The following is a 17,829-nucleotide window of genomic DNA, read 5'->3' as shown; positions in this document are numbered from 1 at the left end:
TTTGGTCTTTATATTTTCTTTCAACAACTCCAACTTTGTCTGTTATAAGACTCTTCAAAGCATCTGAGTTCAAAACTTTTGTTGTATCTATACTTTGAAGTTCGTTACATACTATAAGTTTCATATTCTCTATTGAAGAGTTAAATTTACCGCAGATGTTTTCTATGTTTGTCATATTCGGGTTCGAATAGCCCTCTAACAGTTTGCACAAGATATCTGTAAAGAATGTGTTCTTACCAGTTCCTTGTTTTCCAATTATAATGAGAGCAGTTTCATTTTTAGCACTTGGATGTTGTAAGATGTTTGCAAACCAACATAAGATATACTCATAAACCTTTTCGTTTCCATTGCATATAATTTCTTTGACATGGTCTAACCAAGCTTCTATAACATTTTCTTTCCATTCTACTTGTTCGTATTTATATCCAGTGAAGATAGAATAGAAGTTTGGAGAAGGTGTATAAAACTTTATACCACGAACTGAAAAATCTTCTAACTTTGACAATAAGATATCCCAAGCATCTAACATCTTCATGCCAACTTGTACGACTTTTATTTTCTTAAGTTTCTGTTTACATTCTTGTTCTGAAACTATTGTCGCTTTAGGTTTGTTAAAGACTACATCCCATTCTTTCATAACATAACATTCTGGGGCAGAGTCGACATAAATGACTAAACGTTTCAAATTCTCGACTGCTTTGTTATAGTCTCGAAATGGACACATATTTCTGAACGTTTGGAAGTCATAAAAATCTGAAACATCTATTCTGTACATTTTTATAAAAATAAAAAAAATATTTTTTTTTATTCTTGAGCTATTTGTTGTATTTGTTGTTCTTGAGCTATTTGTTGTTGAAGTTGTTCTTGTAATACAATACTTTCACCAGTTGCATCTTCCAATTCGAAACTTTCTGCCGTCATTGACAAATACATAGGACATAAAAGTTTTACAGGAACAAAGTTTGCGTCAACTAAGGTTAAGTTTATATTTGCTAAAGTGTTTGAGTTTACTAAAGCTGAAAACTCTGCATTCGAATGAACAATAGGCAAACCAGCAGAGAAAGTATTGTTTATACGCATAAGTATCTTTTGGTCATAGTAGTTTCTGTCGACATTCGAATAGCACTTTGAACCTAAGTTTGAAACAATATATAAAATAGGTGTACTTAAAGTCAATGGAATAGACATTCCTTGTATGACACCTTTTCCTGTTATGGGAAACTGTTGGTAGTAAAAACCAGATATAAGTTTTGTATTATAGCTCATATTGTTTATAGTAAACTCAGTCGGACATCCAAACATAATGAAACCTGCTCTAGTTGCAGCACATGTTACACTCGTCCTTAAAGTATTAAATAAGTCAACAAAACCTGTTGGTGGTATATCTGAGTAAGTATCTTCAAAGGAGTATTTTTTACCATTCACAACAATAAAATCTTCTGGTGTCAAAAGAGCAAAACAAGCTTTAGTCGTCATTGTGTTTAAGGTTAGTTTACAATATCGTCCTTGAGGACTTTGTAAGTTTGTTGTTATAGAATTATATGACTCAGGGTTTTTAGTCGTAATAGTATAAACCACTATGTCTTCTGCCATTTACATATATTTAAAAGTTTTTCTGAAAGTGGAGAAGAACTTCATCTAAACTTTCACATGGCGTTTCTTGAAGTTCTCTGTCTAAGAAGTTCAAATATTTTGTAAAGACATAGAACTTTCCTTTGTCTACACGAACAAACAAAACAGGGTCTTTCATATCGTTCAAAAGTGTGTAAAGTCCTTTACATGAAATAAAGTCTATATTATTTTTCTTCAAACATCTTTCAAGAAGTTTTGACATTTTTACTTAGCAAATAAATTTTAATGAAATGTTGTGGTCGTCAAATATTTTTATGACGTCTGGGAAACTATATTTTAAGTTCAATGTTTCACCTCCTTTCATAACGTATATCTTGTCAATGACATTATATGAAACACCACAGCAACTAACGTCGGGTTCTATTTCTTTGATGTTTATATCGTCTGCCTCTGTCAAAAGTTTCAATAGTTCTTTCAAAACTTCATGAGGTGCGATGACATATGAGTTCACTTTTACAGGGTTGTGTTCGACCAAGTTTAACATTATACCTAAAGCTTGACAAATCTTCTCCTGAGTTTGAAGTTTGTCTTTCAGTTGTTGGTAGTCATTTCGAATATCTGCAACAGAACTTAAGTCTCTGCTAACTTCAGGATATGTTGGTTGTTCTTTTACAGGAACAATTGTTATACCATCTTCGTCTTCGTATGGTTTCCCCACTTCAACATCTCTTTCTTTGACATTGACAATAACACTTTGACTGTTTGTTTGAGTTGGTGAATTTAACTTCACATCTGCCACCGCCATTAAACCTTTTGAAACACTTACGCTTCTATTTTTCGGAAATGACATTTTACTTAGAATAAAAAGATGGACGTATTCGAGTATCTCTTCGAATTGAAGCAGAACAAAGTTTACACACACAAACAATACAAATACATTGACAGAATAGTTCTTTATACAAACAATGGTAAATGTTATAGAATAGCAGTCTTTGCTGAACCAAAATATTTTCATAAAGCAAAGAAAGTTGGTATAACTGAAATGGTGAAAGTTCTTGAAGCAGACAAAAATATAACTTCAAAACTTACAGATATTTCTAAAGGAAAGTTTATAATACAATATTATGTCAAAACTGGCGTACTGTCAATATTTGACGGAGAGAAGTCAGTTCAAGAACAACTTACTGACCTGCTGCCAAAATCTGCTCGATGGAAGCTGTCGTTATGCCAATCTGAGGAGCCCCAGCAGGTTTCATCGAACGAATCTTCAAAAGAGCATCTTCCGTGAAAAGTGCTATTGGTTTTGTAAACTTCTTTGCTCTCAGTTCATCTGGACCGTCTCTGTCACCAGTATATTGTATTTGTACAGTACCAACAGTTGAAATACCACCCATAAAGTCTTCTGAGTCAGCAAATGGAATGCCAAGCCAAAAGTTTGAACGGTCTCCATTTGTATATTGAGTTTTTTGACTTCCTGTATGGTCCATACTTTCACATATGGCATAATAGAACTTTGCATTTCAGGGTTAATGGTTGTTGTGAAGTTGTTGTTAAAGTTCATAGCATCTAATGTCAAGTTGTATGACCTCATATCCTCAACTGTAGAATATTCTTCTCTTGGATAATATTTGCCATCTATGTTTATATGATATTTAATACCGGGGTTGTAGAAACAAGAATAGTCATTTATAGTTCGTCTGAACAGTACAAACATAGTATCTGCATGTTTCATTGCAGTTGTTAAAGCAATATCTGTTCTTGCACCTGCGGTTCTGGATTTTGGTTTCCAACTTCACCTGCAAAGTCTTTGACAGATATTTGGTGTATAGGGAACATAAGTGGAACTGCAATATATTTGGCAGCTAAAGCATTTGAAATATCTGGGTCCAACATATAGACTGCAAGTCTGCTTTCTATTCTCTTGCATTCAAACTGTTTGCATGTGAACTTAACTGGGTCCCAAGCAGTTCCAGCAGCATTGAAATAATACTTTACTTCAGTGTTGAGGTTTGAGAAACCAAAGTCTAAGTCAACTTTGTCTTTGCAAAATTCGGCGAATGACGTTTGATTTGCTCCCTTTACGTCTGTAAGAGTGAATGGGTCTTGCGTTGGTGCAATGACTAAGTTATTTTTGCTTGGAGTAAGTTCAATAGAAATTTTTCCTGCCCAGTTTGGCAAGTATCTTAAAAACCTGAAGATGAGGAAAGATGACAAAGGAACTCTAAGTTTCAGTTTTACTTTAGTGACAGCATTTCCATCTGAACCAGAAAGGTTAACATAAACTCCTGGAACGTTAGGGTCAAGTCTTCTTATTTTCTCAATAGTTGCATACTGGTCTGTTTGTTCTCTAGCTTGTGGTTGTACTGAGTTTCTCAAAGCGAACCATTCATAGTTTGCCCAGGTTACTGTTTGAACTAAGTCAGAGTTAGAATATATCTTATATCCCATGAAAACTTCTGGAGCATATTGGTATCCGACATAGAAAATTCCATTGCAACCTTTCTTACCTCTCAAGTCAGCAGAAGGTTTTATTTCAATGTCTTGTTCCACGTATAAGAATGAGTTGTCAATAGAAATTATATGAAACCTGTCGCAAGCAATATCTACTGTTGTTGAAGAACCTTCTCCAAACTCACCTACGTTTCCATAAGAAACAGCAGTTGTATATTCGTAAGTTCCAGGAACTATTTCTGACCTTCTAATGGCATTGTCGCATTCGTTATACCATTCGGAAACGTTTCCATTCATGGCATCCAAAACTGTTGGCGTTATATTCTGAGCGGCGTACATTTCATATGGGTAAAAATATAGAATAGTTGGATTTATTTGTCATAATAGAACCCACGTGGACCAAGCTTTACTTTCTTCCTGACTGAGTTTTTAACTCTTCTTTTTCCTTCATTGCCACTACTTTCACTAGATGAAGTTACTTCTTCACTACTTTCACTTTGTTCTACTCTTCTCTTCTTCTTTGGTAACTTGCCCTCTGCTTCAAGTTGTTGCATCTTTGCCTCATGTTCACCTAGTATGTTGTAAATTTCCCATGTCCTTTTTGCCTTTGGGCTCTGGTCGCCCATCTCAGGTAACCAATATCCTAGAAAGAGTTTGTCATAGTTTGTATTTGAGTCTTCACGTATTGTTTGCATGACTCTTTCCTGAGTTTCCGGTTCAAGCTCTTCAAACAGAGCTTGTCCATATGGAATATGCTCGTTTCCAAATATATGTTTTTGTAGCCAATCTGGTTTTCTTTCCATGTTACCAACAATATCTTTTGTGAATGGAAAAGCTTTTACCCAATGTTTCAGTCTTGCGTCATTTATTTCTGTAGTTGGTTTTATTTTGTCAAGGAACATGTTTTTCAATACTAACATTTCATTTGGTACTGTCCATTTGAGTTTTCTTAAATATTCATCCCTTCTCAGTTCATTGTCTGCAAAGTAAGTTTTTATGACATTTTGCAAACTTTCGTTTGCAAGGTCATGTACAATAGGTTCTCTTCCTTCGCTCTCCCTAACTTTCTTTCTAAACTCTTCACCAAATATACCATCTCTATGGTTCTGTGTAGTTCTTTGAGATAAATGTTCTAGAACGTCAGGTGTTATATTTCCATCAGCCATGTTCATTTCATACTGGTCCAAAATATCTGCATGTTTCATATCTTTCAATGGCATTAAAGCCGCGCTGAAAATACCAGCTATATCTGGTTCACCATTGACTTCCATTGCGTCTACAACTTCTTGGAATTGTGGTTGTAAGTTTATGAACCACCTATCCGGGTTAGCTTTATGACCCCATCTCATTGTAGTTCCATAGTCTGCAGAAACAAAAGTAGGTTTGTTTCCATATTGGTTAGGTTCTGAATGAACTTTAAACAATGTTTCATTTCTATATGTTTTGTTGAAATTTAACCTTTTATTTTCACCGAGTTCAGCCAAAGATTGAACGTTATATGGTCGTAAGTAAAAAGGGTTGTTGTATTTGTGTACATTTTCTTTCAGTACTTCCATTCTATGCTGAATATTTTCATCTGGTGTTGGAGTCTTTTGTATGTCGGCAAACATTTTTCGATATTCTTCTACCATGTCAGCCAAATTTTTTTTAGACTCTTGGAAAGATTCCATATTCACCTCATACTCTTGTTGAGGGTCAAGATTTTTCGGCTGTTCCAAATCTTCATCTAGTTCTGTGAAGTTAGTTTCCAAAGGAGGGACTTGTTCGTTTCCTTCAGGCTCTTCTAGCTGTTGTTGCTGAACTATTTCTTCCATGTCTGGTTGTATCTGAACTTCTTCCTGTGGAGTTTCTTGTACCTCATCTGCTGGCATTTCATATATTCCGAGACCGTTTTCAACAAGTTCCCTATTTAAGTCATCCGCATTCATAAGCCTTTCTTCTTTCGTTCCGTCTCTATTTTTTACGCGTTTCATGAAGATAGTTGAATTGTCATTTAGCTCTGACACCAAATATCTCGGAGTAAATTCAGTCATGTCATTTGGATGATATGCTATTAAATCATATCCCTTAGCGAGCTTGTATTTTCCAGGTTTGAAATTATATCCGATTTTATGCTGAGCCATAAAGCTAAATAGGTTCGGGTCAATATTTCCTTCCTTGAACTTTTTAATAGCTTCTTTATATCTGTCACTAAAGTCAATAGTATCTGGTAACCATAGTCTTCCTTTAAGCATTTTTAAGAATTCTTGGTTTCCTTTTTCTTTACTTCTTTTATGTCCTTGCTCTGTTTTGTTGTTGCTGTGCTGGTTTTGAACTGTTGGTTGTGGAGGTGGTGCAGGTGCAGTGTTTTGAACTGTTGGTTGTGGTGCTGGTTGTGGAGGTGGTGCAGGTGCAGGGTTTTGAACTGTTGGTTTTGGTTGTGTTGGTTGTTGTGTTGGTTGTTGTGCTGGTTGTGGAGGTGGTTGTTGTGCTGGTTGTTGTTGTTGTGTTGGTTGTTGTGTTGGTTGTTGTGCTGGTTTTGGTGCATGCCTGTGTCTATGTCCATGTGACGATGTAAATGTTTTAGGTAGTCCTGGTGCAGGTGCTTCTCTTGGAGGGTTTGGTGGTATATAAATTCCACTAGCTAGTATATAAGTTCCACCAGCTGGTTTATAAGTTCCACCAGCTGGCACATATGTTCCATCTGCAGCATAATGTCCTACCTGACTTTTCGTTTTTAAGAAAGCATTTACTAGGTCTGTTTTGGTCTGTTGTAACTCTTTTTCTTGACTTTCCACAACAGTTGCTCTAAACGGCGTCATAGGCACTTTGAACTGCCTGTCTCGTTGCTGCATCTGTTATTTTCGTCATATTTTGTGCTACTTCTCTTAACTCTTTGTCGAAACCTTCAGACTTCAGTTTCTTTCCAGATGAGAAGTCGTTCACTAGTTTCACCTTACTATGAAGAGCTTCGAAGGCGTTCTTAAAGTCAGCATTCATTAAAGCTTCATTTGAACTGTCTTCATCCGCTTGTATTTTTGTCCTTATTGACCCTATAAGTTGGGCTGCTTTAGCGTTGGCTTGGGCATCTAACCAGTCATTATTAGCTTTTATATATTCTGCGCTTTTCATTGCCTTTGCATGGCTGCGTCGTTATTTTTACTTTCTTGTGCTAAGTTTTCATACTGTACGGTTTGGTTTTGCAACTGTAAAAGTTTTCTGCCTTTACATTTGCTTCAACTTTCTTTTATACTCATCGCTATCCATATATGTCTTCAGGGCTTTTTGTTTTATTTCTTCATCTTTCAGTACTTTATATTGAGTAGTATGGTTTTTCAAATTTATAACATCTTGTTCCATTTTTGCTACTTTGCTGCTTTTTCTGACACTTTTTTCGCATATTCCTCTGTACTTAGTTCTTTCAGTTGTTCTTCTTTCTTCTTTTTCTCTACGTTTAACTCATTGAGTTTCTTTGTGTGTCTGTCATATTCTAGTTTCTTTTCGTTTTCACCTATTTGTTTCTGTATGTCTATGTTTGACTTTTGACATCTGCTATTTGATTTTTGAGTGAACTCAAATTCATTTGACTTTGAGGGTTATATGCTGTTCCGTCTGCAGCTCCACCATAGCCTGCCATTTTTCGCTAAAAGTGCCGCTCTTAAACCTCCACTCTGTGCACCAATAACTCGGTTTAAAAGCATAGGATTGCTTGACATTTGTTGCAACATAGTGGGGTCATTCAGCATTTGTTGTTGCAATTTTTGTTGTGGTGTCAGTTTTACTATTGGATGTTTCAATGCTCCCTTCCTCTTACGTATATTCTTACGTAGCTTACGTGGCATTTTAAGTGAAGTTAAAAAGCGGTTTTTGACAGATGTTTATATGACACTTTCTCCGGTTTATAGGACCTCTCTCATATTCTATCTTGTCATATCTAAACTCATAGTCATGTATGTCCTCTAACCATCTCATAACGGTTTCCAAACCACTTTTATCGGATGTAAAGTAAAAGCATGGATGGTTATGTAAAACGTCTAAAGTTTCTAAAGAGTCTCTCAAAGTATACTTCCTTGGAACGCCCGTAACTTTTCCTGTAGCGACGATAGACCCTTACTTGTCCGGACAAAGTTATACTATTTTGAGTGCTCTACAAAAAAGTCAACGACGACGACTCTCAAAAATTTTTTATGGGCTAGAAGGGGCGCAGCCCCTGGAAGGCCATCCCAAGAAAAAAAAAAACTTCATTATACTAAACATCTTCAGGGCTCGAGGGCACGAAGTGCCTGGAGGCCCTCCAAATAAAAACTACAGGGCTAGAAGGGGCGCAGCCCCTGGGAGCCCCACTACCTTTTTTTTTTTTTTATATCTGTTGTCTATATCAGACCTCCTTTCTTTTTGATACTTAACATTGTTCCTAAATCTTAGCCGTTAAGGCTGTTCTGAAAATATTTTTTTTCGAAAAAATTCGAAAAAAATTCTTAAAATTCAAAAATCCCGAGTGGGGGACAAACTCGCCCATTGTCACTTTTTCATTAACCTTAAACTTGTAATTTTCATTATTTTTAATTAACCTTATTTCTTTCCCAATTCCTGATTTATTTTATTCACTTACTATTAAAAGTCACATTTTAATAAAATATAATAATTTATTTATAGCATTTTTTACTATACTGTAATAAAAAATTAATTATAATAAATTAAATGTTTATTAAATCAAATGTTTTCTTTGCAATAATATTTTTAATGTTGAGTAAACAATGTTGGGATCAAGTGTATCATTTTTCAGACCTTTCTGAACAGCTTCAAGCATACTGATGCATTCGACTTTTTAAATTGTGTCATTTCTTCGAAATCTCTTGTGACTTTTTTGATAACTTTAACACTTCTCTCTGAATCCAGACCTTTAATTTGCAACTTAATCAGGAATGAAGGAACAACACTGGAATATAACTCGATGACAAGTTCATCGAGTCGAAGATTTGGTTGTACACCACTTGTATGTGCCGGATACCATTGTGTCAAATTTTTTCTGATATTAACTTTAAAAGTACTAAGTAAGATCATGAGATATAGCAATATATGTTTAAACTAACTTATATTTTGGTTGTACACCACTTGTATGTGCCGGATACCATTGTGTCAAATTTTTTCTGATATTAACTTTAAAAGTACTAAGTAAGATCATGAGATATAGCAATATATGTTTAAACTAACTTATATTTTGGTTGTACACCACTTGTATGTGCCGGATACCATTGTGTCAAATTTTTTCTGATATTAACTTTAAAAGTACTAAGTAAGATCATGAGTACTTTTCATAGGCATATAGAATGAAATCTTCTGAAAAATAATATCACATAAACTCATATTATTTTCTAATATATAACTATTTTATATAAAAATCAAATTCAATGATCTGAAAAGCGAAGGATAAACCTCAAAATTTACGAATATAATGAGTGGGAATATAATGCTTATCTATCATAAAACCATATGAAATATCAATTTTTGCTTTACGCCTAATTTTTGACGACAATTAGCAAAAAATGTTAAATGTTAACACTCAGTCCATTTGAATATGAAAAATAAAATTGACTTTGATTAAATGTTTTTATTTATCATGCAATTCTTCTTGCGACCAAAGATTTGAATAAAAATTCAAAAAATAAGATAGCTTAAAAAATAATATACGGTAGTGTTTACTAATAGATGAATAGTATATAAATTCTATTAAAATGGATTTGATCCAAAAAAATATATAAAATTTGATCATAAATAAAATCGTTTTAAATTACTTCTTCATAAATAAAATCGTTATCGTTATTGATTTTGTAATTTAATCGTTATCGTCTTTTTCTAAACGTGCATTTTCTTCATATTGGGATAATGAACATAACTTGTTCTGAGCTTCCAATGCACAAATCGTTTTTATTCTAAATGGATTCATTCCTACAAGTTTGGCAGAAATCAGTGAATATCATCATATATCGAATTCTTCAATTTGGCAATTTATTTAAAATCGTTCTCAAGAATTCTTATCTTCATGTAGTCAAATAAAACGGAAATGCGAAAACAAACTTTTATTCGATATTACAAAAAAATTATATTGATCGCTAAGATTTAAATACGTATAGTTTAAGTATATGTGGTATCATTATGTGCATATTCTGATATATATACTTGAATGATATCACAAAAATAACAGAAATACAAATCTTGAATTAAATCATATCATAGAATACAATTTTAATAAACGAAAAATCAAACCCTCTCGCAATACAGCCATTTTTAAGAGTAGTTCTTTCAAGATCTTCGAAGATTTGGAAGATCTTGGAATAACTGCCCTCTAAATGGCTGTAGCTTCGGTATTGTTACTATCAAGTAGAAAGTTACGGTAATTACTGCCATTTTAAGAGTAGTTCTTTCAAGATCTTCGAAGATTTGGAAGATCTTGGAATAACTGCCCTCTAAATGGCTGTAGCTTCGGTATTGTTACTATCAAGTAGAAAGTTACGGTAATTACTGCCATTTTAAGAGTAGTTCTTTCAAGATCTTCGAAGATTTGGAAGATCTTGGAAGAACTGCCCTCTAAATGGCTGTAGCTTCGGTATTGTTACTATCAAGTAGAAAGTTACGGTAATTACTGCCATTTTAAGAGTAGTTCTTTCAAGATCTTCGAAGATTTGGAAGATCTTGGAAGAACTGCCCTCTAAATGGCTGTAGCTTCGGTATTGTTACTATCAAGTAGAAAGTTACGGTAATTACTGCCATTTTAAGAGTAGTTCTTTCAAGATCTTCGAAGATTTGGAAGATCTTGGAAGAACTGCCCTCTAAATGGCAGTAGTTTCGATGTTAACATGATAATATGAGTGAAATTTTCTTATTTGAAGTCGGTTAAAGAGCAGTTCTTTCAAGTTCCTTCAAATCAGGAAGGGTCTTGACAGAACTGTCCTCTTATTGATTGGAATACCGGTATTTTACGTTGGTAAATGCTTGATTTGAATTGGGGGCTGAGTGTTGGAGAAAAAAAAACATTAAAAAAATAAAAAGTGCCAAAATAAAAGAATTCAATCTACATATATATAGTATTTCTAGGCCTGTCCAAACTTTTAAAAAAGCTTACCACGTGGAAGGAAGAGACCAAAAAAATCGTGCCTCGGCGGCTTCGCCGCCTCGGCACTAAAAACAGCATATCATATTTAATATGTCCTTTTTTCTTTTTCTCTTTTCCTCTTTCTCTCTCCTTCTTTTCTTTCTTCTCTTTTTCCTTCTTTTCTTCTCACTTTCTTTTTGGAGCTGCTTTACTTTGAAATCTCTCATCAATTGATGAGAGAAATAATAGTAAAGTAGCTTCAATGTAAATACGTACATTGATTGGGTTATGGTTAGCGGTAATGTCTGTATGTAGTTCGATTGGAGCTGCCTCACTCTGAGATCTCTCATCAAATGAAGAGAGTTCTCAGAGTGAGGCAGCTCCAATGTATATGTGCGTATTGATTGGGTTGCTGTAAGAAGCAGTGCTTGTGTGTAGTTCGATTGGAACTGCTTTACTCTGAGATCTGTCATCAATCGATGAGAGTTCTCAGAGTAAAACTGTTCCAATGTGTAATCTTGTGCTAGCTTGTCTGTTCGATTGGAACTGCTTTACTCTGAGTTCTCTCATCAATTGATGAGAGAAATAAGAGCAAAGTAGCTCCAATGTATATATGTGTATTGATTCGGTTTGGTTAGCTGGACTGTCTGTGAGTAGTTCGATTGGAACTGCCTCATTCTGAGATCTCTCATCAATAGATGAGAGAAATAAGAGTAAGGCAGTTCCAATGTATATAATCGTATTGATTTGGTTGCTTTAAGTTGGAGTGTTTGTGCGTAGTTCGGTTAGAACTGCTTTGCTCTGAGAACTCTCATCGATTGATGAGAGTTCTCAGAGCAAAGCAGCTCCAATGTGTAAATTTGTATTAGTTCGGGTGAAAGAAGTTGTAGTGCTGGTGCGTAGTTTGACTATCAAGAAGCTCGCGATTCAAAACTCATCAAATGAAAAGTTTATAGTGGGCTTCTTGATAATATGTTAAAGGTGATGTTCTTGTTCGAGTTGTAACAAGAAGGAATACATGAGTACGTAAGCTCGGCATTCGCCGAGCGAATTAAAGATAACGGACGAATTTAATTTATTTTATTTCAAAATTTAAAATTTTAATATTTAATTATATAAATTAAAATAAACATTTTTACAAATTTTTATAAAAAAATATGTGACATATCGTTTTACCACAATTCAAAATAATTAATGTTGATAAATGTATTTAATATGTAATATTAAACATATTTTGCGCGAGAAGTGAGTTGTGGTAACTTTCGTGGATATCCATCGTTCATTTTATGGTAAAAATTCTCAATTTGTGGGAAAAGTTCTCAATTTTGTGGTAATTTTTATGTACCACAACTCAATTTGTGGTCACTTCATCTTACCACGTGGTAAGTTTTTATAAAACTCTTTATTTACCATTGATTTCTGATTTAATATCAATATCTTGAATAATCAAGCATATCTATCGCTTTAAATTATATTCTCTAATTCCAAAAAAAATTCAAAAATCAAAAAATGAAAAAAAATATTTAGAATTTTTTCCGTCAAAAATAAAAAATGTTATCACTGAGTGGTTTCCATGGAAAGTTACCACTGGGTCCCACAGGGATTGGCCTAGGGCTGTACAAAATCGAGAAAAACATTGCCGTGCGGTAATATAGGGTCAAAAAAATCGCGCCTCGGCGGCTCCGCCGCCTCGGCACTATTATGTTGTAAGACGAGTTACGGAAAGTGAGGTGAACCGAAAAAGTGACACTTATTTGGTCGGATAAATTCCCTATATATTTACTTGTCAAAAAAAATCAGACTTTTTTTACTTTAAAAAATTTATAAGTTAATTATTGAGAACGAAGGTGAAAGGAAATGGATATCTCTTACCTTTCATTCCCTCGAGAAAGTTCAAAAACTTGGGTGCAATCAGAACTGATTGCACCCAAGTTTTTGAACTTTGTATAAGGAATTGTTGGCTATGATGTACTGATCATGAATCAGTACATCATAGCTAACAATTCCTTCGCAAACAGCGGGAAACTTTGTCTGAATAGTTTAACATTCAGACAAAGTTTCCCGCTGTCAGAGAGGGAATGGAAGGGTAAGAGGTATATATTCATAATGTATACCTCTTACCCTTTCATTCCTCGAGAAAGTTCAAAAACTTGGGTGCAATCAGTTCTGATTGCACCCAAGTTTTTGAACTTTGTATAAGGAATTGTTGGCTATGATGTACTGATCATGAATCAGTACATCATAGCCAACAATTCCTTCGCAAACAGCGGGAAACTTTGTCTGAATAGTTTAACATTCAGACAAAGTTTCCCGCTGTCAGAGAGGAATGGAAGGGTAAGAGGTATATATTCATAATGTATACCTCTTACCCTTTCATTCCCTCGAGAAAGTTCAAAACTTGGGTGCAATCAGTTCTGATTGCACCCAAGTTTTTGAACTTTGTATAAGGAATTGTTGGCTATGATGCACTGATCATGAATCAGTACATCATAGCCAACAATTCCTTCGCAAACAGCGGGAAACTTTGTCCGAATAGTTTAACATTCGGACAAAGTTTCCCAACTTTCAAGCCGAAATTCGCGGATACCATTCACCAACTAGCTCTTGCTATGATGGTTATTAAAACTCAAGATCTATATTAAATTCAAAATCTACTCAAAGTCACTAATGTTCGATTTCGGAGTGTCAAATTACTGTACTACAGTTGCTGCTTCTTCTGCAACTTGCGTATCTCTGTAACGAAGAAAAAAAATATGTAAATGTTTTAAAAAGTAAGTGTTTATTCTTATTAATCTGACTGAGCTTAGTAAGAAGATGTAATCGATATTGTTAATTTCAAATGAGAGGTATAATCAATTAAATCGAAGATTCTACCACTCATTTGAAAATTATAAGTTTTGAAAAAAACCGTAAATCATTATTGAATCTAAAAATATTTATGTACAAAAAGTCGGTATATATTCTATAATTATTTAAAATAATGAAAAAGTTGATTTGTGAATCATTGAAATATTAATGCTGTTATATATATATATCAGATGATATAAGATGATTTTTTTAAATAAAAAATAAAATTTAATTTTTTAATTGTTAAAATAAGAATAGTAAGCTTGACAAGTAATTTAAGTTTTTGCTTTGTAAAGTTATTTGGTTGGCAAATGCATTGTGTCACTTTTTGTTTGAGCTCACTTTCCGTAATTTGTCTTATGATAATTAAGTGCGCATTATATTTAATATGTCCTTCTTTTTTTATTTTTTTTCTTTTTTCTTCTTCTTCTTTTCCTTTCCTTCTTCCTCTCCTTCCTCTTCTTTCCTTCTCCTTCTCTTTTTACAACAACGTCGAAGATCTTCGAATTTGATTGTTGGAAAAGCATCTATTTCAGATAAAGGATGTCTTTCTCACAGTCAACATACGAGGGTCCTGGCTGAAACGTTCTCAAAAAGCCTGAGATGGTAATTCTCTGATCACTCATAGCTGGGCAGGTAGTCATTGCTAACAATACCTGTCTTTATGCATGCACGCTTTCATGTATATGGGTTTACACTATCAATTCGCAAAGTTGTTCCGAATTCTTCCAAAATGAAAGGACCCGAAACAACTTTGCTTGTTAACGATACAGACGCATTACTTTGCATTGATACTGTGCTGAGTTGTGTAGAAAGTTTGATTAGAGTTGTTTTGTTCTGGTATCTCTCATCTTCTGATGAGAGAAATCAAAGCAAAACAACTCTAATGAATTTGTTTTCACTCATTTGTATGTAGGTTTTTAGTTCGATTGGAGCTGCTTCATAATGAGATCTCTCATCAATTGATGAGGGAGATCATAACAAAGCAGCTCTAATGTATATGCTCGTATTAACCGGGTTGTAATGCGTTGTAACGTCAGCTTGTAGTTCGTTTGGGGCCACTTCACATTGAGATGAGAAGAAATGATTAAAGGACTCTGAAAGGCTTTGGCCGTTGATGTTGTAATCGCATTACTTGGAACTAGCTGGATGCTAAGCTGTGTAGAATGTTCGATTAGAGCTGTTTTGATATGATTTTTCTCATCATAAGATTGGAGGAATCATAGCAAAACAACTCTAATGGGTTTACCATCATCTACTTGTATGTAGATGTTGGGAAATTGTCTTGTTAATCGATTTTCGAGATGACTTTCAAATGCTATAATCAAATGACAAACAAGTCTAAGATTTCTCGACAATACATCAAATCATGATGTTTGTAAGTGCGATGAGATTAGAGTTTTTGAAGGAATGACAAGAGAAGTAGGGAAGCTCGGCATTCGCCGAGCAAATTAAAAATTAACGTATGGATTAAATTTTAAGAGGAATTCAATTTTAATTACGGGTTGTTCAAATATTGATTAATATAAATTTATTAATAAGAATAAACAATTTTTGTTTTTGAATTTATTCAATTTATAGCTTTACATATAGTTTCAAAATTGTACAACTATGATTATTTCAACAAAAAATATCTTACTTTTTCACTTCACTTTCACCCTCACTTTTTCCGTAATTCAAATTTCAACATTATGTATTTTAATTCCTTATAGTATTTTTTAACATAATTAATCAAATAATAATTGGAAGTTCTAACTCATTTTTCCGTAATTCAAAATCAAAAATATGAATAATATATCTATTTATTATATACTAATGCTATTTTCAACTAGAAGTGAGGTACGGTAATCTTACGGATTCCCGTAACTCAATTTTACGGAAAAAGTGCAGTAAACTACTCAATTTACGGAAAAAGTGTCGTAAACTATTGATGTGGCGGTAAAATCACGGTAATTCACGGAAAGCTATATGCGAAAATTTGAAATTATACAAAATCGAGCGAAACACTTTTAAATAGGTTGTTCTCGTATTTAAAATACTATTCCCAGATTTATTGTCGTCAGAATATTTACAAATTTTTGCCGATTTACAAAAAATGATTTACAAAGCATATTTTTTAATCTAAAAATTCCTTAAAAAAGGAACCGGTGTGCGGAAACCTCGGTAAATTACCGCGGTTCCCGTTGGGACTGCCATAGATTGGCCTAAGTATTTCTTAATAGAATGTGAAATAAAGTAAAATTAACTATATTCAAAATGGAAAAAAATCCAAAAAAATTTTGAAAAAAAGAATTTCATGATAAAAAGCATAAATTTTGCATCAGAAAATTAAATTCGGGTATTTTTTTGAAATAGAAAGAGTCCTAAAATTAGTTAAAAATCATTTTTTATTCAAAAGAAACGCTATTTTTAAGGAATTGAAAAGAATTTTATTTAATAATATTTTATTTATAGAATTTGCATATATCATATGCATAGACATATTGAATTGTAAACATGAGAACACTAATTACATTAACTTGTCGTTCAAATTATTGCATCGAGAAAAAAGTGCTATAAATTTACTCAATTAGTTTACAAACGTAAATATTTGGCATAAACTTTACGTTTGTAAACTAATTTGGTAAACTCGTAGTTCAAATTATTGCATCGAGAAAAAAAGTGCTATAAATTTACTCAATTAGTTTACAAACGTAAATATTTGGCATAAACTTTACGTTTGTAAACTAATTTGGTAAACTCGTAGTTCAAATTATTGCATCGAGAAAAAAAGTGCTATAAATTTACTCAATTAGTTTACAAACGTAAATATTTGGCATAAACTTTACGTTTGTAAACCAATTTGATTAAATTTAGTAAATTTTAGTTCGAATGCAAGTTTTCTCGGTAAATCATTTTTAGACCTCAAATGAGATGTATGATCATATGAGTCACATATGATTTAATCCGAATATGTGTGAGAATTGAGTTTAAAATGAAGTTTATTTTTTGGACTATATTTCGCCATTTTAAAATGTGTAATAATGATATAATTCGCATGAAATTGAAAAATATTGACTGGATGTGTAATGGTTTTATAATTGCAATGTTGATTTGATCGAATTTAAATGAATATATAACGCGATGAAATTTCGAATTGCTCAAATGTCTGTAATTCATATATGGTGCACATATTAATATTACATTTCGTTGATATTTACCACATAAACCTTTAAATATTAAGTCATTTTAAAGTTATATGCGATTTAGTTCCAAAATGCACGTTTAGAAAAAGACGATAACGATTAAATTACAAAATCGATAACGATTAAATTACAAAATCGATAACGACCCATGCTTCCAGGAAGAAATGCCAGACAATGTAAAGATAGATATGAGAAGTACCTAGACCCGAACATAAATGTATCACCTTTTACTCAAGAAGAAGATAAAAAGCTTTTAAGTCTCAGAGAATTATATGGTCCCAAATGGATATTGATTTCAAAGCATTTTAATAATAGATCAGATAATAGTCTAAAATCCCGATACAAATTATTAATGAGACAAAATAAAACCAAAGAGAACCAGAAGAATGAAATAGATTCAATTATACAGACAATCTTTAAGGAAGATGAGAACTTATTTAATGCACCTGATTTTTTTGGTATTCCATAAAGTAGGAGTAATCATTGAAAATGAAAAAGAGCTCAATAAATTTAAATTAGTTTATAAAAGTATTGTCATTAAGTAATATACGTGTTTTTATTGATTATTCTGGCTATAAGCTAAATAAACGTAAAGAAAAATTAGCGATAAAATTATTGTTAAATTAACCAATGATTAAATAGATAGAGTTATCTGATTTGTAGCAATATTTCCTCTGTACATTAAAAGCAAGGTTAGTATTA

At 33.2% G+C, this 17,829-nt stretch overlaps 4 protein-coding genes and 1 pseudogene across 5 annotated transcripts, besides 9 other annotated features; 1 reads left to right on the top strand and 4 right to left on the bottom strand.

The window, feature by feature from the left end:
- Positions 1-5,429: part of a mobile genetic element that runs on past the window's edge.
- On the bottom strand, positions 210-775 carry TVAGG3_0708540 (uncharacterized protein; the record flags this gene model as incomplete). Its single annotated transcript, XM_051243656.1, has 1 exon — positions 210-775. A coding segment is annotated over one exon (566 nt), but the record flags the coding sequence as incomplete, so codon positions are not given.
- TVAGG3_0708530 (uncharacterized protein) lies at positions 2,441-2,860 on the top strand (the record flags this gene model as incomplete). Its single annotated transcript, XM_051243655.1, has 1 exon — positions 2,441-2,860. One exon carries the CDS (start codon positions 2,441-2,443, stop codon positions 2,858-2,860), a length of 420 nt encoding a protein of 139 aa, XP_051090242.1.
- Positions 3,764-4,362, bottom strand: TVAGG3_0708520 (uncharacterized protein; the record flags this gene model as incomplete). The annotated part of the gene is made up of 1 exon (XM_051243654.1): positions 3,764-4,362. A coding segment is annotated over one exon (599 nt), but the record flags the coding sequence as incomplete, so codon positions are not given.
- On the bottom strand, positions 4,395-4,718 carry TVAGG3_0708510 (protein of unknown function, DUF4106 family; the record flags this gene model as incomplete). Its single annotated transcript, XM_051243653.1, has 1 exon — positions 4,395-4,718. One exon carries the CDS (start codon positions 4,716-4,718, stop codon positions 4,395-4,397), a length of 324 nt encoding a protein of 107 aa, XP_051090240.1.
- Positions 5,430-6,685: 1,256 nt separating the features above from the next.
- TVAGG3_0708490 lies at positions 6,686-7,718 on the bottom strand (annotated as a pseudogene). Its single transcript has one exon. A coding segment is annotated over exon 1 (1,033 nt).
- A 780-nt stretch (positions 7,719-8,498) lies between these two features.
- Positions 8,499-9,311: a mobile genetic element.
- A 500-nt stretch (positions 9,312-9,811) lies between these two features.
- Positions 9,812-12,706: a mobile genetic element.
- A 47-nt stretch (positions 12,707-12,753) lies between these two features.
- Positions 12,754-12,794: a mobile genetic element.
- Positions 12,795-12,957: 163 nt separating this feature from the next.
- Positions 12,958-13,664: a mobile genetic element.
- A 643-nt stretch (positions 13,665-14,307) lies between these two features.
- Positions 14,308-16,139: a mobile genetic element.
- Positions 14,319-14,425: a mobile genetic element.
- Positions 14,757-15,017: a mobile genetic element.
- Positions 16,140-17,275: a mobile genetic element.
- The last annotated feature ends 554 nt before the right edge of the window (positions 17,276-17,829 follow it).

This window comes from Trichomonas vaginalis, chromosome III (assembly GCF_026262505.1).
Source record: "Trichomonas vaginalis G3 chromosome III, whole genome shotgun sequence".
In the NCBI taxonomy this organism is placed as follows: domain Eukaryota; phylum Parabasalia; order Trichomonadida; family Trichomonadidae; genus Trichomonas; species Trichomonas vaginalis.
This window is presented reverse-complemented; position numbering and strand designations above follow the sequence as displayed.